This window comes from Arxiozyma heterogenica (genome assembly GCF_036370985.1).
Source record: "Arxiozyma heterogenica strain weizmannii chromosome Unknown scaffold_15, whole genome shotgun sequence".
Taxonomy (NCBI): Eukaryota; Fungi; Ascomycota; class Saccharomycetes; order Saccharomycetales; family Saccharomycetaceae; genus Arxiozyma; species Arxiozyma heterogenica.
Window position 1 is genome coordinate 200,916 of NW_027042668.1, and position 21,373 is coordinate 222,288.

General features: G+C 27.7%; 8 protein-coding genes and 1 non-coding gene across 9 annotated transcripts; 5 read left to right on the forward strand and 4 right to left on the reverse strand.

Annotated features, from left to right (window-relative positions):
• Positions 1-567: 567 nt before the first annotated feature.
• GRX5 (monothiol glutaredoxin GRX5) lies at positions 568-1,050 on the reverse strand (the record flags this gene model as incomplete). The annotated part of the gene is made up of 1 exon (XM_064857594.1): positions 568-1,050. The coding sequence occupies one exon, from the start codon at positions 1,048-1,050 to the stop codon at positions 568-570; it is 483 nt and encodes a 160-aa protein (XP_064715432.1).
• Positions 1,051-3,706: 2,656 nt separating this feature from the next.
• On the forward strand, positions 3,707-3,780 carry PWA37_000943. The gene has a single exon. It is a non-coding gene; the product is annotated as a tRNA-Cys (tRNA).
• A 1,156-nt stretch (positions 3,781-4,936) lies between these two features.
• MFM1 (Mfm1p) lies at positions 4,937-6,160 on the reverse strand (the record flags this gene model as incomplete). The annotated part of the gene is made up of 1 exon (XM_064857595.1): positions 4,937-6,160. One exon carries the CDS (start codon positions 6,158-6,160, stop codon positions 4,937-4,939), a length of 1,224 nt encoding a protein of 407 aa, XP_064715433.1.
• An 898-nt stretch (positions 6,161-7,058) lies between these two features.
• Positions 7,059-8,531, reverse strand: TIM50 (protein translocase subunit TIM50; the record flags this gene model as incomplete). Its single annotated transcript, XM_064857596.1, has 1 exon — positions 7,059-8,531. One exon carries the CDS (start codon positions 8,529-8,531, stop codon positions 7,059-7,061), a length of 1,473 nt encoding a protein of 490 aa, XP_064715434.1.
• Positions 8,532-10,103: 1,572 nt separating this feature from the next.
• On the forward strand, positions 10,104-10,907 carry VPS28 (ESCRT-I subunit protein VPS28; the record flags this gene model as incomplete). The annotated part of the gene is made up of 1 exon (XM_064857597.1): positions 10,104-10,907. One exon carries the CDS (start codon positions 10,104-10,106, stop codon positions 10,905-10,907), a length of 804 nt encoding a protein of 267 aa, XP_064715435.1.
• Positions 10,908-11,179: 272 nt separating this feature from the next.
• RGL1 (Rgl1p) lies at positions 11,180-12,847 on the reverse strand (the record flags this gene model as incomplete). The annotated part of the gene is made up of 1 exon (XM_064857598.1): positions 11,180-12,847. One exon carries the CDS (start codon positions 12,845-12,847, stop codon positions 11,180-11,182), a length of 1,668 nt encoding a protein of 555 aa, XP_064715436.1.
• A 2,256-nt stretch (positions 12,848-15,103) lies between these two features.
• PWA37_000948 (uncharacterized protein) lies at positions 15,104-15,277 on the forward strand (the record flags this gene model as incomplete). The annotated part of the gene is made up of 1 exon (XM_064857599.1): positions 15,104-15,277. One exon carries the CDS (start codon positions 15,104-15,106, stop codon positions 15,275-15,277), a length of 174 nt encoding a protein of 57 aa, XP_064715437.1.
• Positions 15,278-15,866: 589 nt separating this feature from the next.
• Positions 15,867-16,556, forward strand: HTC1 (Htc1p; the record flags this gene model as incomplete). Its single annotated transcript, XM_064857600.1, has 1 exon — positions 15,867-16,556. The coding sequence occupies one exon, from the start codon at positions 15,867-15,869 to the stop codon at positions 16,554-16,556; it is 690 nt and encodes a 229-aa protein (XP_064715438.1).
• A 945-nt stretch (positions 16,557-17,501) lies between these two features.
• On the forward strand, positions 17,502-18,350 carry PWA37_000950 (uncharacterized protein; the record flags this gene model as incomplete). Its single annotated transcript, XM_064857601.1, has 1 exon — positions 17,502-18,350. One exon carries the CDS (start codon positions 17,502-17,504, stop codon positions 18,348-18,350), a length of 849 nt encoding a protein of 282 aa, XP_064715439.1.
• Between the last annotated feature and the right edge of the window lie 3,023 nt (positions 18,351-21,373).

A 21,373-nucleotide genomic window follows, 5' to 3' on the forward strand; every position in this document is an offset into this window, starting at 1 on the left:
TGAATTGAAAAGACGTCTTACGAACAAACGTAATGGATGAACCTCAGGGTCTTCTACTTATGACTACATGTTCTGACTAAATGTTCTGACTAAATGTTCGTTAGATAAACAGTTAATGTTAATTACATGGGGAAGACCTTTTTTGCTTTTTTGTTCAACAAGAAAGAGTAACTTCTTCTTCTTTCTTTCCTTTTACACAATATAGTGTAAAGATTAAACTAAATGAAGACGAAGATTAGGAAAAAAATATCCCCTATATAAAACGATAATTATATTAAATTAAATAATTATCAGTTCTTACCTCTTTGTGTATTAATTATCTTACTATTTTTTTTATTTTATTTATTGGAATGATAGATAAATAGATAAATAGATTGTTTAATATACTTGGAGCGAAGTTTATAAATAAGAAGCATCAATTATTTACAAGACTAAAGGCATAGGAACACATTAAATCATAATTTGAAACATGCTGTACTTATTTAACAGAAATAATTTCTTTGTATTTATGTACATGTGTATAAAAATAGACAGTTTACTTCTCCAAAAGAATGAATGATTATATACTTAATTCTTCTTGCTGATATCTTGATTTTGTTCTTGTTCGACCTGCGGATTTTCTGCCTCCTCAGATATTAAAGCATCAGCTTCTTCAAGAAGATCAGCTAACTCTCCACTACTAGCCATGCTAGTAAGGACATCACAGCCACCAACAAATTCCTTGTTTACATATAGTTGAGGGATAGTTGGCCAGTTAGAAAATTCCTTGATTGCCTCCCTTAATTCTGGATCTTCAAGGACATTGTATGCAGCAAACTTAACTGGGTCTACTCCTTGCTTACCAAGAAGAGCCACTGTAGCCCTTGAAAATCCACATTGTGGAAATTCTGGAGTACCTTTCATAAATAATACAACAGGAGCAGAAGCAATGGCATCCTCAATTGCCTTACGAATCTCTGTACTCATGAACAATTTTAACTGTGGACGATATAATATAGAACGTGATATCGAAGTAATAACTCGTGGTGAAGCAATTTTATCAAATAACATCCTTATTTTAATAAATTAAGTAGTTCTATTATGTGATTCTTTGAATATAAATGTGACAAAAATAGTCCTACCCTTTTTTGTTATATCTTCGATCGATGAAAATAAAAATATACCTATAATTAGAACCAATCTAAACTGATCCTCTATATCTATTTGTTTATCAGTATGTACATTATCCTTTTTACAGTTATATTGCTGTATTTTTTATTTCTAACTATTACAAATTGATTTGACTCCATTTCTTTCTCTTTTCTTTTTTTCTCTGTTGACTAATCAAAGTAAAAAAATTTACACTGTATTTGCAAAAGTGAGATGAGTAATAAAACTGTGTCATATTGAACGCATCTTCTTTTTCTTTAACCTTTACATGTAATATATATGTTCAAGAGCTAAGGTACGTGGTATCTTTGCAATTGTAACTAATAATTAACACCACCCGTAGTTAACATGCTAACACTAACATTTGTATTAATTAAAATTCCATATATTACTATCATGCAATTAGTAAATGCTATTTTTTGTCATTTTAATGACAAAGTTTTCTACAATTCACATAATACAAAGAATACAGAAGTATATATATAGTTATCACTTTTCTTTAACTTGTAATTGAATAAGTAATAGTGAATCTAAATAAAATCACTAAATGTTTATTCTGATTTCTTTTTTACAATCCAGTTCAAAAAAAACTTTTTGTTAATATCCTACCGGTGAAAAACATCTGAAACCTCCCTTCAAAAAGTTACTACTTAAAAATCATATATATTTTATGGTATTTTAAAATGTTAAACTTATCAAAAGGTTAAATAATGTTGGGAAATATATTTTAATAAAAACAATTGACCTTTCTGACCTATTATAACAAGACGTGTTTCATTACCAATTCATTGAGAAAAGGAAACAAAAAAAAAAGAATCCCAGCATTCAATTTATTAAGCAATATCTACTTACAAGAAAGTAAATGACATAATAAATAAGTCAAAATTAAAAAAAAAAATTTCACAGAAAACACATTTCTTACTTTTTGTTTAAACAATAAAAAAAAAACACTATCTGACTGTATCCTAAACTGTTAAATCTCGTCATGGTAGTTTAATATAAACTAAATGTTTTAAGTGAAAGATGTAGTGATTATAATCGCCTTATACTTATAATACATAAAATGTTACACCAATACTGCCTGAACGTTTTGATAGAAGAGCAAGTTTTTACTAATTAAAAGAGATAATCTTACAATCCTAAAAAAATGTTACACAAAAACTATCTAACCTTTTGAAAGCAAAATTCATATGAATACTACCAAATAGAAAGAATACCAAAAACTCAATAGGTTTTGATAATAAACTTAATGATACAAACAAAAAATACAAAGACTTTTTCATAGCAAATAATCAAAATCTAAAATTGATAATTATTTTTTACTTTTTTAGAAATCCGATATTTCAATTGATATTATGATACAAAAAAACTAATGTAAGAATAGTAAATATCCAAATAATTTGCTACTACTAATTTTCGAACCAAAATTATATATAAAGAAAAGACAAGGTACATAAAGAAACAACTTTCACATTCTCTGTTTAAATATTTTATTTGATTGTGCTTTACATTTATATATATTTTAAAAAGTAGTTGATATAGTATCCATATTTTTCTTAACTTAAGTGCTAAGTAATTCTGATTTTTTATTTATTAACAGACAATACGAATAATAAAAATTACTCTACATATTTCATATTTATTAACAAACACAAACCGTCCTTCCTTGTTTTTATTTTTCTACAATATTTTTCTTCTTGAAATTTCTTTTTCCTTTATATCACTGAAAATATATTGAAAGTAGTCGTTAATAAAAAAAACCTAATGGGCATATTGTGTATTTTCTACCATATCGATAAAAAATTATACAAAAAATTAACATCAAAAAATATTATGGCCTGATTTTATGTTCGTCTTATAGCGTATCTAAATCATAGACAAAAATATACAATAAAACAATTAAAAATGAAATTTCTAATAGACTCCAGATTATTGCATTAAAATTTGCAATATATTTATCCAACAACCGCATATTATTATATGTATTATCGTTCTGTGTCATGTAACTAAATAATTTTACAAATCATTTTCAAATAACCTAAAAAACAGACCTCTCCATTTAAACAGTTTCCACCAAATTATCTTAGTGAGGTGTTGTAAACTAGGGTTTGGCAATTAGGTTTATCTAAAGAATAGATTAAAACTGACAGATGCTAAACTAATGGAACAAAACTAGCTGAAACACTACCAAACGGATAGGTGGACAATAATAGATTAATTTTGTTGGAAATTGGAGCACTCAGCGTCCATGGTAATGGTAGACATCATTAAATTATAGATGCTTGTTGTATTGTGTACTAAATAAATGTATATACTTATTATATAGTGTATTCAGTATACATTCTTTTATTTAGTACACAATACAACAAGCATCTATAATTTAATGATGTCTGCCATTACCATGGACGCTGAGTGCTCCAATTTCCAACAAAATTAATCTATTATATCAATTATTGTCTCGATTATTAATTAATTATTCATTTAATATTTCTAACACTTCCCTTAATAATACTAAATCTGTAATAACTTCATATTATGCTGAAGAGCAACTGTCTGGGGCTCGTATGGCGCAGTGGTAGCGCAGCAGATTGCAAATCTGTTGGTCCTTAGTTCGAGTCTGAGTGCGAGCTTTTATAGATTGTTTTTAAGTCACGTGACCCGGATCATGGGTATAACTCTTTTTTTTTTTAATTCATTTTGTAAAATTTTTTGCCTTGTGCGGTTTTTTAAGAAGAGTTTATTTGTGACATGTGGTTTTGCGTGGTAGAATAATAATTTAAAGGGTTATTATAACAAGAATATAGGAGACCTTAAAGGACAGACAAACAAAAAAGATACAATACATTCTTTTCTATTTTAAATATCTATTCTTGTTACTATTCTTGGTTTATTATAAATCCTATACCTCTATTTATTTATATTATTTCAAAATTTTTTAATTGGCATTTGTAATCAAAACTAGGGTTATTACAGGATAACTTATGTCACATAAGAAAAAATTTTGTGAATAACTTATAATAAAGAAATACTATAATAGTTGAGAAGTTTCTACTAGATAGACACCATATTAATTAAACTATTGAGTGAAAACTACCATGTTAAGAACGATCAACTTATATATATCATATAAACTTAGATGATTATACTCTACTGGACTTATCCTTATCAATTGCTGGATTATCTTTTTAATATCTTCTCCTACAACGTTAAATGCAAACTATCTGTAATTATATTTTGGTAAATTTATTTTTGAGTTACCAAGAAAAGGAATTTAAAAAGTTATGATTACTATAATTAAATAATACATCAATTGTACCTCAAGTAAATTCTAAACAAATACATCAGGTATTAGTTAATTTTGTATATCATGTTTTTCATTTTTACCTAAATCTAACATGATGCTAAAAAATTCGTATAGATTCACAAAAACTGTCATTAAAACAACTAAAATATTCTTGTCGGTAATAGTGCTACACAAATCTGATTGCATTTAAAATATTAAACCAATGCATGTTAAGTTCTTTGTTTTTTGTTCTTTTCTTCTTGTAGAGAAGTTTGAAGTTAGTGTAGATGTAAATACCTAAAGTAATCTATAACATTAGAAATTAATCAAGTATTATTAACATCTGTTTTACTATGAATTACAAAAACAATTTAAAAATATCAAAATCTAAGCTTTCTCAGAAATAATCCTTTCATGACTTTAATAATATAAAAAATAATTCATTCACACTTAATAACTATCATCTTATTTCAATATAGGCACAAAACTGCTGTTAAATCTTTCTTACTTTTTGACATTTTTATTCATATGATGAAGTAACGACACTTTTTGCAATCTATGTAATGTTCTGACACCAACCACGTACAACCAAATAGTTGCTATCGCACCAATAACAGACGCTCCTACAAAACCATAGTTAGTTTCTTCTATAAAATTCTCCAAATTCATTCCATACGCAGCCCCAACAAAAATTGCACAACCTAATGATAACAAACCTAGACTAAATTTAATTCCTAACAACATTAATTGATTCCTGTTGGAATCCAAAATAATATTGATGATTTCCTCAGTTGTTTTAACGTTAGATATTGCATTCTCACCTAATTGCACCAATTCATCGATATGATTATGGTAAGTTTCAAGCAACATTTCAACCTCTGTATGATCATCCTCATAATGTTCAATTCCCAATTTCTTATCTGACAAATACATCTCACATAATACATCATCCTGTTCTAGTAGATCATCAATTAATTCTCTCACTAAACTTGCCTTTTTATAAAATATACTCAATTTCTTATTTTGAATCAATAGGAGCCTCAATTTATCTCTCGTAATGCTAAACTCCAGATCATTTAAAACACCATCGGATACTGCTAACAACACTTTTAATTCACTGGTCAGGTTTGATAGAGCAGAGATAAATATTGCTTCCAAAGCCCTAAATTCATATGGTAATGGGTCTGATCCAACTTCATTTGTAGTGCTATTCTTCAATCTTGACTGTAAATCATTCATGAAGGAAACATGTGCAGAAGAATGTAGCGATATTCCAGAACCAATAGAATTGAAAGTAATAACCATGTTAGGTTGAATCAATGCTTTATAATTTAATAGACTTATCAGTATACTATTCTGCCTTACTAATAAACTTGGAACCAGATCATTCTGTTTTGATTTTTCAATCTTTCTTAAATCTCTTGGTAGCAGCCCATGTTTAGATACAAGCTCCTCTCTTTTCATTTCATTGAAAGATTTATCTATATTCCCATTAATATCGAGTACAGTACACCCAATAACACCTGAACCATACCCAGAAAGCATATTATTAGCTTGAATTAGGTTCTTTTGCAGCAACCTAGTAGCAGTAACATCTGTCACTATTGAATAATTTCGAAGACATTTGATAGCGATTATTGAAGTTAAATTTGTTCTGATGAAGGAAGAGTATTGTTTCAACACTTGTGGGATTATTGCATTAGGAAATATGAACTTATTGAAAGACATAACAGAACATAGAGTATCCACAATAGAACGGAAATTACATATATATTGTAGGTTTCGGTGGTAAATGTTTTGAATATGCTTAGATGTTCATTAAGCTCATTGTATGAAAAGAATATTGTTCAAACATTATCTCAACAATTTTGGGAAAGACTGTTTCTAAAATATATTGAAATTATAGAAAATTCCTTAACGAGAAAAACAAAAATATCAAATCCATAAAAAAAGTTAAGTAAGAAAGTAAGGAAACAAAAAGAAATTGAAACTAATAGTGATTGTTCAAAGGTAACAAATTTTATGATACTATTATTATAAGCGTAGTCTAAAGACTTTTCATTACAATAAAATAAAGAAAAAAAAAAGATGGATGGGGGAGATAAATAAATTTTGTATTAACGAAAATATACAAATAAGTTAGTAACCACTTTATCTGGTTATATATACCCAAATTATAAAATATTCTAGCAATATGTTAATAATATTCCTAAATAACAGTTTATATTCTATTATTTGTATATAATTAACACTAAAATGATTTCAAAACCGACTATCTTCAGTATAAAGCTTAGTTACCACTGTAAAAACATAGACCATCAGATTATAACAATTTGTCGATACTAATGGGAAAAGGAATGAAAAAAGCTCAACATATACATTATATTATTATATACAAATTGTTATTAGTATGTTTACACATTTTCATGATATATTAGTATGCAGGAAATAATAAGACTTTATAGTACATAATCCAAAACTCATTGGTAAAATTAAACGGAAATAAAACTTAGAGATTATGTAGCAGGCAAGAGGTAACAAAAATAAAAATAAAAAAAAATATATATTTCTGTAATAAAATAGTACCAGCCATATTCTTTATTTTTTATTTTCCTTGATAGTGTAATTAATTAGTCTCAGTTCTTTCCCTCTTTCTTTGTTCATAAATTTCGTCCACCTCTTTTTGTAATTTTGCTTGTTGTTCCATCTGCTGCTCAGGAGTTGGTATGTTACCTTCTACATAATCCTTCAAAGTGAAAGTTTGACCACTCATCTTTTCTTGTTGAATTCTCATCTTCTCCTTTTCTTCTTCAATCAATTTCATGAATCTAATATAGTTCTTTTCACCCTCTTCACGAATCAAATCCAATGGGAATTTGCTATTATTATAGGATGTAGTAGCAACGCCTAATAGACGTAATGCCCAATTACCTTGTGCCTTCTTTTCTTGTTCTTCTACAAATTTAGTTCTTAATTTATTAACACGGTCATGAAATTCCAATGGGATATTATATTTATCCTTAAAACTGTTTAAGATAGGCTTAACATCGGACACTTGTTGGGTAGCTAAATACTCCAAGAATGGGATCAATTGAATCAATTTATCATCATTTTCACCTTCCCATGGTTTCATCGGGATAGCATTCTCCGGTTGTAGTTTATAAGAATCCGGATTAGTGTCAATCATGATAACTTTATTGACATCTCTATTCAATTTGGACAAATCTTTGATATGGACATGATCTTTATAGACACAGTGCTCTTTATAAAGATTATAAGAAATGAAAGCATGTAGTGGATCTAATTTCTCAGCTATTTTTTCGCTGTACATCATGTAATTGGAAGAAAATAAAACAATTTCATAGTATTGAGATAAATAACCAAGGAAATAATCAACACCAGGTCTCTTGGCAGTCCTCCAACCGTTCTTCTGAGTCCATTCCGAATGAACTAACAAGTCTTCCAAACTCAACACAAGAGTTAGAGGTCTTTGGTATGGGGGTGGAGGTGGAGGTGGTAATAAATCTGGGAATGGAGGTTCTTGGAAATAAGTAAAGATGGAATTGAATCTAGCTTTGAATCTACCATACATCAAAGAAGCAGTATAGCCATTGGCTACTTTATCTTTTAATTCCTGTGGTTCATTATCTTCCCAATCTCTAGTCATATATAACCCATATCCACCAATTGCAGAGAATGAGAAAATATAGAACCAATTAGCATATCTTTCTCTTTTGATTTCGGTGGTAGTCTTTCTTGATTTCTTGGATTTCTTTGTTTGAGTTCCATCAGCACCACTCTGTTGTTGATTATCAGCGTTTTTGTCATTTGTTTCACTAAAACTAGATTGTGGACCATTCTTGGTACTTAGGGAAGGATCATCGATATCTATCCCAGCTTTAGTCAATAAATCATCAGTCAAAATAGATTGAGGTTGTTCTGAAGATTTACCTTGCTTCTTTTGTAAAAGAATACTATTTCTTGTAGAAATTAACCTCTTGTTACTGGCTTGTAATGACTGCAACTTTGGAACAATGGCTTTAGAAGCAAACAAAACATTTGAAGTGATGGTGCTGGTCTTAAAAAAATTAGATAACATGACACTAATCTGATTTAACAATAGCTCAAACTATTTACAAGTGCAACCAAAAAAAAAAAGCAGAAAAAAAAAAGAAAAAGTGTAAGTGAAATGAAAAAGAAGACAATAATACAGGAAAACAGAAAGTATCTAGTCAATGGTTTAAAAGAAGTTCTGTATGATATTATAAACTTATTTGTTTTGTGATGATGTGCATAAACGTGGGATACGTAAAAGGGAAAGGAAGAGCAAAAGGCAAGTGGATAAACGAATGAGATCAATTAAAATAGGATAAATCAAATATGTCTGGGATACAGAAAAAAATCCCAAGAGACAGGAAGAAGGATAGAATGAGCAAACTCTGTAGACAGGTTCGTCTATATTTTTTGTTTCTGTTTGTTTCCTCCAAAAGTTTCACCAACCATCTTTAATTCTGAAGAAAACGGTACTCTCTTGCAATGTCACTTCCAACGAAACCGAAAATGTCGTTGTACACGGCACAAAAATGTCAGTGAAGGGGAAAAACCAAAACCTGAAACTTTCTATTTTTTTGGTTTGTCTTTCGTCTTCTGTTCCATTCCTTTAATATGCATGTACAAATGTATAATATAGGATATTCTACATTACATAACACAATTCTTCTTTGTATATCTCCGCTGAAAAAAGAATCGTCGTCCTACCCCACAGCTCATAGGCTTGTCGTCTAGTACTTGTCACTACACTAACCATCCTTAAAATATATATTACTAAGACCAGCAATCTTGTCGATACTTTTGATGATTTCTTCTTCTCTCAGGGAAGGGAACATAGCTGTATAATTAATAATTTAGATGATTGCGGTAATATTTCAACTTCCTGACATTGAAGATGATGTGTTTAGCAGTATCCAGATTCAAGACTAATTAGACAGCATTTGAAAGCTAGAGGTCTACAATCTCTAATGAATCATGCAATTAAAATTGGAATTTATTGCTTAGTATAAAACATTTAGTATATTTTTTATGGATCAAAACTTTTGAGTTCAATCTTAAAGGCTAGCTTCAAAGTTGTCATATTTGTTCATCTTGGTTGATATTCTTGCTACCCTACAATATTATGCATGAGTAATGGAGTCTTGTGCTCCAGTAAATATGATTAATAGATTCTTGAACATAAAAAAATGAAAATTTAGTAAGAGTTTGGAAACTAGTAGGAGATTTGGAGAGAGAAGAAATATGTATGTCTGTAAATATTCTACTTCTACTTTATATATATCTATACATACATATACTAGATCATATCATATTTTTTTTCCTTTTTTTGGGTATTTCTTTGACTAACAAACGTAAATAAATAGATAACACAGTAGATATATGATTGCATTAAAGTTTACTTTTTAGCAATGACATCTGTGATATTTTTTTGGAAAATAAAAAGGAATCACACTTTCAAGAAGAAAAAGAAGAAAAAAAAAGATAATAACAAATAACATGTACATTCTTGTATATATATGCATACATCTTTCACACTTGAATAGCACTGCACTTTGATTTGTTTCTTCGATAATTAAATTACTAACTATATCTATTAACAACCATTCAGTGGGTTCAAAAGATGTCGGGCCTTGCACCAGTAAATTTTTATGGGACTCAAGGAAGTACGAGAGCGTTTCCAGCTGAATTGTATAGTGAAGTACCCCTCTTTGATACATCCATTACATCTCAAAGAAAAGAAACTATTGAAACATTATCTGAAATATATTCCATCATAATAGCCTTGGACCATGTAGAGAAGGCATATTTAAAGGATTCTGTTGATACACATCAATATACAAATGCTGTAAATAAATTATTGGCTCAGTATAAGACTTATTTGAATGATGCAAAAGTTAGAAAAGAGTTCAAGGATTTAGATAGTTTTGTGAAGAGGTATAACATTGTGGCCTCCAATGCCATTATAAGACTTGAAAGAGGTATACCAATGACTGTAGAGCATGCCATTGTTGATGATAATGAAAATGATGATTTTGACAATAATAATGGTGATAATGGTAACAATAAAGGAATTGATGACAAGAATGACGATATTCGTTGCAATAAAATTAAAGTTAATATCAATAAAAATAAGACATTTAACGGTAAAAATGTTGCTGAGGCTACAGGTAACTTTATTACTTTGATTGATGCATTGAAGTTAAATTATAGAGCAAAGGATCAACTACATCCACTGATGGCAGAATTATTATTAAGTATTAATAAAGTTAGTCGACAAGATTTTGAGTACAGGCAGAAATTAGTCGATTGGATTGTGAAGATTAATAGAATGAAAGTAGATGAACAATTAACCGATACTGAGATAAGAGAACTAATATTTGACCTGGATGCAGCTTATAAAAGCTTTTATACGTTATTAGAATGATTTGTTATTGTTAAAATAAGAAAATGAAATTCAAAACAAAAAAAAATAAAGAAAATAAAAAACTTGAAGAAACAAAAATGTTGATGTATCTATATAAAGAAAAGTTACAAAACATCTATCAGATTGTCTTTGGAGAAAGGTAGCTAACCTTTTATCATGACCTTTCATAGTATTGTTCTGTATGTGCATCATACACACAGTTTTTAAAGGAATTTATGCTTCCCTAAATAATTAACTTTTTTTTTAAAAGGAAACTGATGTATTTTATTAGTTTATTGTATTACGGGGATTCTTTTAGGTGGTACGCATGAATTATCATAAATAATGTTAAATTTATTCAAAGTTTGCGCATCATAATAATATACTACAGAAGGTAAGCATGGATACTCTAATATATAGGTACTACTAGTACAGCCATTGCTATTACCACCATTACCACTGTTATTATTATTATTATCTATTTTCTTTTTTATAATACTACCAAATTTGCCATAAAATTTTTGGGCAAAGTATGCAGTTTCTTTCTCTTGTTGTATCAACTGTTCAATATATTTTAATTTGGAGCGTGACCAAGGGGTCACAGTCAAATTTTGGTTTATCTCAAATCCTCTGCCACCACTAATTTTAAATCTCATGGTTAGTCTATGAGTAATATTAAAAAAATTACCTAGTGTGGTGATAGAAGTATGATATTGAAATGGAATATTATTATTTTTGTTTTGCAAAAAAATAGTATTAATGTTAGAGTTCATTTTGCTATAATCATTATTATATTGACCATTATCACCATATCTCTTATCAACATATTTTGGCAATTTATATAAAAATTCAGGTTCTTGAAAAGTCGATTCAAAACTTTTAAAGAATCTATTCTTTGTAAAGATTCTAAGATCACATGATAAACAGATCTCATTCATTGATATCACTTGGTTCACTTCTCTGGTCAGTACTTGTAAAACATTCTCAGTCTTATTTATTGATGATAAAAATGAAATAGGATTTGGCATTTTTTTATTGTTATTATTACTGCTGTTATTATATATATTATCATTAATCTCTAATAATTCTTTTAATTGAAATGTAATATGTTTCAATTTAATCTTTTTATTAAACAATATTGATTTTTTTTGAGATTGTTCAGATATGTATTTGACATTAGGTTTAAAAGTAATCCTCAATTTTAATAAATCATCATTACTGAGACATGGATTTTCAATTTTATATTTAACTTTAAATCTATTATCTAACATATCTACAGTTCTTTCCAAACTAGGAAAGAGTAATTTTGATGGTAATAATGAATATCTTTCAATATTAATCAAATGTTTGAAATCTTTTAAGTCATTACCATTGAAGAATGCTTTACAGTCAAACAATGTATAACAATTCCCAAATTTATCGTTATAGTTTGTTTCTTTAATATCATCAGGTAATGCAATAGTCAGTGGGATATCAATACCAATAATTTTTTTATCTTTACCATCATTCTTAAAAGTGAAAGACTTTTTATAATGAATTGTAATGCATTCTAATTTATCCTTCCTTTTTTTCAATGAACTATTACGGAAATTTATACTTTGTGATTCAAAAGTTGTTAATGGGGATATTGAATCTAAATACATATTATTGATATTATCATTATTACCGCTACTGCTATTATTGTGATTGCTGCCATTAATGTTATTATTATTACTAGCAGTAGAATTATTTGTATCATTATGCAATGATACAAAATTTGTTAGATTTAAATGATTGTTATGATGTAACGATTCTACAGTTAATAACATTATTTCTAATTTATCTATTGTGAAAGGTTGTCCGTTGTTTGATCGAAGCTGCAATTGACATTCAATTCTTGGTAACGTTTCGGGTATCCCTGGACAACCCCTTACCACGGAGTTGTAACTTGGTTTCAAAGATATTACAGGGTATCCAGACATTGGATATAGAATAATACAGGCATGTGTGGGGCTGATTTATCCTTATTTAGCTAGTTCCTTTCTAAAGAAAAAAAGATAGAGGATACAATAGCATAGTTTATACGGATTAAATAAATTCAACTGATTACTACTATTTGGTAATTTGTTAATTCTTGTATCATGTATAAGCCCTCCAATTTGTCTCTTAATTGATTCACAAATATATTCTTAGTCCTATTAACCAGTTTACTTCAAAAAAAAAAAAATAAAAATGAAAATAAAAATGACTCAAAATCTCTTCACAATGAGAAAGAGCAAAAAAAACAATATGACATAGCAAAAAACAAAGTGTCAGATGTGTGGGTAATGACATTATGAATAATAGAGGAATGTGTAGATATGAAGGCAGAGGACACTAACTGTTATTCCTTAAATAATTTTCTTTTTTGTTTATTAAAATCAGATGAAAATTGAAATATTTGGGTGTAGATAGAAAGATTCTGGATTACATATCAAATACTAATTTCTTTTAAAAAGATGAAAAAAATAAAGACAACTTACAGAAAATCAACGTTTAGTCTACAAACAAAAATGGATTTTTTTTTAATTGTGCCATAATTTGAAATATATTTGCACGTTCAGTTAAAATTGGCATCCTTTCAAATAACTAGCAGGCAGAGAAGAACAAACCAAAAATTGATAATATTTTGCGAAGACACAATAATTAGAAGATATTTCAAAGGATAAAACTATTTTTCAAATAGGTATTACACGCTCCTTTGATAAATAAATACTCCATATAAGAGAATACAAAATGATTCATTATTACCGCATGATTTATTAATATAAAGGTTCAGTATCAAAAACTTTATTAAACTTCATGATAAAAAGATATAAACTTATAATAAAATATTAATAGTGTTTATAAGTTTTTGGTTTACTCACAATAAAATGTTCATACTATTATATCTCTAATTTATATTTCAAGACTCTTTTTTATCCTACATACCCAACATACAAAGTATAATATACACAGATGCAACTTATTTCATTTTAAAGGATTCTTTAATAAAGACTTTAATAACTGTTTAATTATTTAAGACAATAAAAGTAAATTAGCAAAGATATTTTTAATCATATTGAAATATGATTAAAAATAAATAAATGAATTTTACGTGTATCTTAAATAAGTTTCCTTCTATACCCGATTGTTGCACATTTATCTTCAATGTTTTAACTTCAGAGACATGTTCCAACCAATATCACATATTTAACAATGTTTATGCTGAAATAGGGCATTTTAGAATAAAATGAATTCGAATAATGGGATTTTAGTAGATACCAGAGAGAAGAAAACCAAGTAATTATTGTTGAAAGAAATTGAAAATATATCCAATTTACCAAATCTATATAAGCGCTAATTTACAACAGTTTGTATATATAAACGAGGAAAGGAGAGAATAGATACTAATTAACTAGATAAATGGGTATATCAATGAGAAATAAGAACACTATTTGCACATATTACCCAGTACTTATTATTCTAATACTTGTTCTCATTGAGCAAACCAGCTGTCTGTCCATTATTTTTTCTTTTTTCTTCTTAAGAATCTATGTGTGGGTAAAAGTCTTTGGCACACCCGTAACCATAGCGACAGATATAGTATCCATCTAATTTTTCCTTTTTCGTTTATATTACCAATATTATTAATGTTCTAGTTTGTGATTGGTCGATCTTTGAGTTGTTCCCACTCCCATTCTGCTATTATTTGTCAAAAAAACGGCTTTGAAAAAAAAAGAAAAGAAAAACAAATAATACAATTTGATATAGTAGGCACACATTGTTTTCCCAAACTTGGCTAGACGGAAAAATCAATCCCGTAAGAAAAAACAAAATAAAACAAAACAAAAATTATTGAAGCTAAAAAAAAAATACAATAAAGAAAAATTTTTTTTCTAATTTCATATATTTCATCTCTATGGTAACCAATTCAAATTAAGATGAGATTTTTACTGTCTTGAGCATTTTAGCTTCAATGGAAGATTATATATATATAGGATGTAGAAGATATGGATATGTACCAGAAATGTTGTTGTTTTCCTTCCCAGTATTACCCTTTTCTGTATAAGCTTCCCTCAATTCTACAGACATACTGTCCTACCAAACCGTTTTTTTTTTCACGCTGAAATAAATCAGCAACCCACAGACGCAGATTTTTTCTAGAAGTACACTTGTTTTTTTTTGATATAGAGTTTATAACATATAATAGGACTGAAATGTTTCTAAAACCTAGTCTACCAAATATTTGCAAATTAAATATATTTCTTATATCTGTTGGTTTCACATTACCATTTGCAGTCTCCATGAGGGAATCAATAATAAACAATAAATTGAAAAATTCTCAAGGATTACAAGTTAAAGGTAGATCAAGACCAAGAATACTTTGTTGAAATGCAAAACCATAAACAAACAAACAAACAAACAAACAAACTTCTGTCTATATCACAGATCCTTCCGCTTGATATAATTTATACCATTATCTTTATTTATTCTATTCAGTTGAACTTTTGTTGTTTTTTTTTTCGACCGCTTTATTATAAGTGAAATGATATGAATTACTTTTCAACCATTATTGGCTCTTTTAAAATGTTGCATTTTTTCATATTAAAAAGTATCTATCTATCTATCTATTTATTTATACATTCGATTATTTATTTATTATGCATTTTAATTCAATTTTGTTATTAATAGTTTAATTGTTCTTTTCATTTATTTTTCATTTGTGATTCTGTATTATAATCCCTTGGATTTGTTCTCGGTATACATCGGAGAAATTTCTATTAACCTTCTATATTTTTTTTCTACTCAAAAGAAAATCTATATAACCTTCCTCAAGGAAAACTTCTAAAGATTAAATATATATCTATACTAATGGTTTCACATAAGTCTAAGGTCAAGAGGGAAACAAAGAGAAAGTGATAGAGAAAGAAGCAAAAAATAAACATATATATAAAAAAGACTATTCTGAACATCTGTACTATGACATTAACTAATAATAATACATCTATACATCCAACGAAACTATCTATTGCCTCAGATGTAATTCCATGGGATGATGTTATAAAATATATCAATAAAAAAGAATTATTTAAATTAAAAAGGTCCAAAAAACAAACGGATAGATACCATAAACATAAAGATGAATTGAAAAAACAACATATAACAGTCTCCCAATTCATATTGCAAAAGATTTTAAAATGGGATGCTAATGAAATTTATGAATTAAATCATATAAAATATGTAACGGCCCAACAACAATTAAAGACGATTTTAACAAACAAACAGTTATTTAAGGTCACAATCAACGATTTTCCTTACAATTATGAACCAAACGTTTTACATCTCTTGATTTGGTCAAAGATCAAATTACCAATTTATATAAATGACACTACAGATATCGATGGTATCAACATTGACCATAATAAATATCCCGATATGAACCCAGAATGTGAGAGACTCATTGATAAGTTTTTGTCGAAGACTTTACATGACAAATACAAACTATCATACGGCGATGATTATGTGTGGTTTGTCAATTATTTGAGTTTACAAAGTATTAAAGATTTGTCACATATCCACGTTTTAATCAAATTCCATTCTGAACAAGAAAAATTGAAGATGGCCAATATCTTGACTCAAGATGGACAGTTCAGATCATTAGTAGATTAAAGGGAGATATATACATATTCCTTAATTCATTAGTTAAGTCAGAGTACCACTATAACTATAAGTAACAACAATAATAACGTTTCCTTTAAAATATTTAAACTTTGTATTTTCTATCTTACGCCCATACTTTCATAGTAACAATCTTATACATATACACATATACACAAGTAGTATAAGTAGCATTACTGCTACTATCTCTTTAACACATTTTAACTCGCATAACTTTAACATTAACCAATACATAATTTGAATCTTCTTCAATATTTCTTCTTCTTCTCTCTTTTTTTTTCTTTTTTTTTTTTTTTTTTTTTTTTTTTTGCGTATATGTTGATTGAAAAATGATATTAAATTTTCTTTGCTGTAAAAGAAAAAAAAAATATATGAGAAAAAAAATTCTATCTTCATTTCTTGGATATAATGGAGGTATAAAAAAAACAATTTCAATAGATCTATTCAGTAAATCAAGTATCGATGAAGGATTATACAGTAAATCATAGAAATAGTGCTGTATAGATTATTGCAAGTATTCTATCGAAGTAAAATTTACATGTACAAATAAAGTTGGATGGAATTAAGAAAACGTAAAAGGCTGGATTATGAAAACTCTTTATCAATACCTCATCTAGAAAGCAACACTAAAGAAGACATTCAAATTAAACAAAAAAGAAAAGAGGACTTATCTATTACAAAAAAGATAGCTCGTAGAAAATCTGTAGAAAAGAAAACCAAGGAAGTAGAGAATGTACAAGAAAAAGAAACTAAAAAAAAAACATAGACATTAAGGAAGAATCAAGAGAATCGAAACTAGGCGATATAAATCAATCAGAAAAAAGTTCAGTAAAAAAGTTAAAACATAAAAATACGACAGAACCTAATAAAACTACTGTAGACATAAAAAGATTGAAAACAGGTGGTCCCCCCATTCCTGATTTATATCCGGCTACTATGAAGACGGCAACCTCAACAGACAATATAATTCCAACTTCTCCTATTGATTCCTTACTCATTAATAAGAATATCTTGCCAGATAACATACAAGGTTTAAAACATATCATTAATAATGTCTCCTTGAAGAGACCTGCTCTTAAAACTGTCGATTCACATCAAGATATAAATAATATTGAAACAATGCCAATTGATTGTTTGGAAAACTATTTAAAAGATTTAAATCGTTTAATCAAATTACAACAGAAATTATATTATCAAAATTTACAGACCCCTCGATTGCTAGGACCAAAGCATTTTAAACATTTAAAGTTCCCTGATGATATGATAAATTTACGAAAGATTTCCTATAATTTGGAAAAAATAGTGTCATACCGCAAACTAATAGATAAAGAAGACGGAAATGCCAGATCTCATGATTACATCAATGATATTTCACAGTATTCATCTGTGTTGGATCAACAAAAATTGATTTCTATTGCTAAACAGGAAAATTTGGATAAACTAAATGAGGAAGATGCCACTTTGTTGATTGCAAATATCCATGGGATTGATTCGAGCCTTGTAAGGGATCTAAAATGTAATAATTTGTATATTAATGGGAAGATTCACTTTGATCCAGATTATATAAATATGAGTGAACTCAAATCAATTTGTAGAAAAATAGATAAACCTTTATTGAGAGAGAAAAGCAATAATCTATCATGGCCTTCTAGAATGAGGAAAAAGAAACATAAATCCAAAAATAGCGACAATAATGAAGAAAATAATACAAACATAGATACAGACATTAAAGAAAAGCATCCTTCATATAAATTTCATAATATTCCATTATTTAACTCCATTTAATTTTTATTTTTATACACATGATAGAAATAGTTATTAGTTGTAAAAAAACCTTGATTGGGAATCCCGGAATACGTAGTCTATAGATAATACTTAATCTCAAGGTAAAGGAGTTAGAGTAACGAAAACGTTTAGATGACGCTGTGGATGCATTCTACTGATTGTTTAATTAATTTTAGTGAAAAAAAGTATTTGGAAGTTCATTTAAAAAGATCTTTGATTTTTGATCGAATATCAAGATATTCAAAATGAGAATTACATTATTGATTTTATAAGTTAGAATCAATAACTATATTATTTATAAGTGTTTATATGTATATATAATTAATAACCATGTCCCAGATGAGTATTTAAGATAACCTCTTACAATATATAATTTTAATTTATTTTATTTTTATGAGACCATTTTTCAAACAAACAAAGCTATTAAATCATAAAACCATAAGTATTAAATAATTAATACTGTAACTTTTAAATTTTCTAGAGACTTAAAATATATAAGAGTCAAAGATTGGAAAGTTTTTTCTACATCAAGAATTTCAAATTTAATTCTCTTATTAAAGATGAAAACTCAAAGTAAAGCTTACAATTTTATTAACATAGAATTAAAGAAAAATAATCTCTTATCTCTTATCTTTACAAACATCTGATAAATTATACCATAATTATTACTAGAAGAAGTGGGAATCATAAAAATGGTTTCATTTATAAAAAAAAAAAGGGACTTAAACTTGGTTATAACGCAGAATGATAGTAAACCACAAGGAAAATAAAAAGTGCACGTGAAGAGCCTATACCAAATAATTTATTTACTGATTTTTTGTTTTGAATTTTAAAAAACAATTAAAAAAAATTTTTTTCTAAATAGACAAAGTAAACAGAAACAAGCATTATTTTTTTTAAAAGTTATTGTGCTTCATCAATATATTAATTTTTATTTTTGCACAAAACAATTTGAAAAAAGAAAAATAAAAAGAAAAAATGATATCATATGAACAATACAGAGAGAAAACAATACAAAGAAAAATAGACTATTGTTTTGTTCCATTCTTTTTCTCTTTTTTCCGATCCGATCCGATCCGTTTAAACGAAAGATCTTGAAAACACGTAGGAGAATTCTTTTTTGTTTTTTTTTTCGCCAAAATTTTTCTTCTTCTAAAAAAAAAGAGAATTTCCTTCAAAACAGGAGACCGTCTTAATTAATATTCTAAATTCTTCTATAGAATGTGAGATTTTTGCATGGAATGTACGTTTTATTTTGAGATTAAATAATTATTATTTTAAAAAATGTGTTAACATAAAATACTAAAGTAATTGGTAGTTTTTTTTGGGTCAACTATTTGATTTAAAATACGTTGAATGTCAAACAGAACTACTTAAAAAACAACAACAATAATAATGATTAAAAATAAGTATTTTTAAGGCTCTAACTTGCTGTTATTAATTGTATGAAAGTATGGTGAGTCATTCAAAGTAAATTTAGTTGTTTTATATCTATATATGTATTTTATATTGATAAAAATCATTGTTAAACTAAGAATGGAAATAGGACAAAAGTATAATTTATGCAGGAGATGTTTAAGTCATAATAAAACCAAGGCATTTTTTTTAAAAAAAATCTTCGTCATTACATGTTTTCAGGCTTTTTATTCCGCCTAAAATAAATTGATAAAAATAATGTTTTCCCGTTCTTGGTTATGACACAAAAAACAAAAACAAAAAAAATACTGTTTACAATAGTTGAAAAATGGAAGAAAAAAAGCCCGCCGAAGAAACGTAAGACTAAAGTTAAAATTGAGAAATTGTATAGTAAAGATAATTACAAGATGTCTTCTGCAAACTCCTAACCTCAAATAATTTCTAAAGTTACAGAAATCCAAAATATTATTTTCCTTTTAGTCTTCTTTTTTTTGTGTGTGTGTCGGTGTTACATTTTACAATCCCTTTTTTTTATTTGTAATTTTTTTAACTTTAAATTTTTCTTTTTTGCTTTTTTTTTTCAGGGGGTCGGCACTTTTCAAATCTTAATTCAAACTAGCGGTTTTTTTGGTCACGAGGATAGACAGGCAGAAGTAAAAACACTACAAAGAAACCTTTTTTCTTTTTTTTTTTTTTGTTTTTGTTTTGCAAAGAGCCACCAATCAAAACCATACAGCGCACTTTGAAATGTCTACAAAATAAAATGCTTTATACCGGAGATGCAGAGTTTACCAAGAAGACACAAAAGCAGCAAGGAGAAAACCAAAATAGTTTCTTTTTTGTTTTTTTATTTCATGCAAGCTAAGAAAAAAAAATGAAAAGGAGAAAAAAGAAAGAAAATTAAATAAAACGGAAAACGGATTTTCCTAATATCTCCACTTTTTTCTTCTTTCAATTTTTTCCAAGCCTAAAAAGAACTGATAAACTTAATACAATACAAATTCTTCGGTATTAAGACAAACTTTAAAATAAAAGGATCCCTTTTCATTTTTTTTTTTTCATTACGTTTTTTGCCAACTCTTCTACTTATTTAATTTTGTTTGATAGATTATAACATGTCTTCATTTGCTTTCTCCTCGTTTTCCAAGATAAAATAATTAATAATGTCTACAAAAAAAATTTCTTTTCGTGCATATCGAAAAGGTCCGAGCTATAAATTATAATAAGATCGGTGGTAATAATAATAGCAGCATATACAAGTATGAGAAGTGTCCGCTCTTTTGTTATTTTTTTGGTTTTTTTTCTTGATATTTTTAATCTTGATTTATAGTCATAAAAAAAACTACTGATCAACTTTTTTCTGTTGTAACTACGTGAAAGCCATCATAGTAGTCATAATAACAATACTGAAAATGTATTGTATTGATCTGTCTTTATCTTTTTCCTTTTGTTCTTATGTCCCTATTACGTGTTTTTATGTCCAACATTCTTGTTTATATATTTATATATAAATATATGTTTAAATATAAATATATATATATATATATGTAGGGCTGAGATCTTTCTGAAAGTTTTATCCTCTTTTTTTTTGTCTTGTCTTTTTTCCT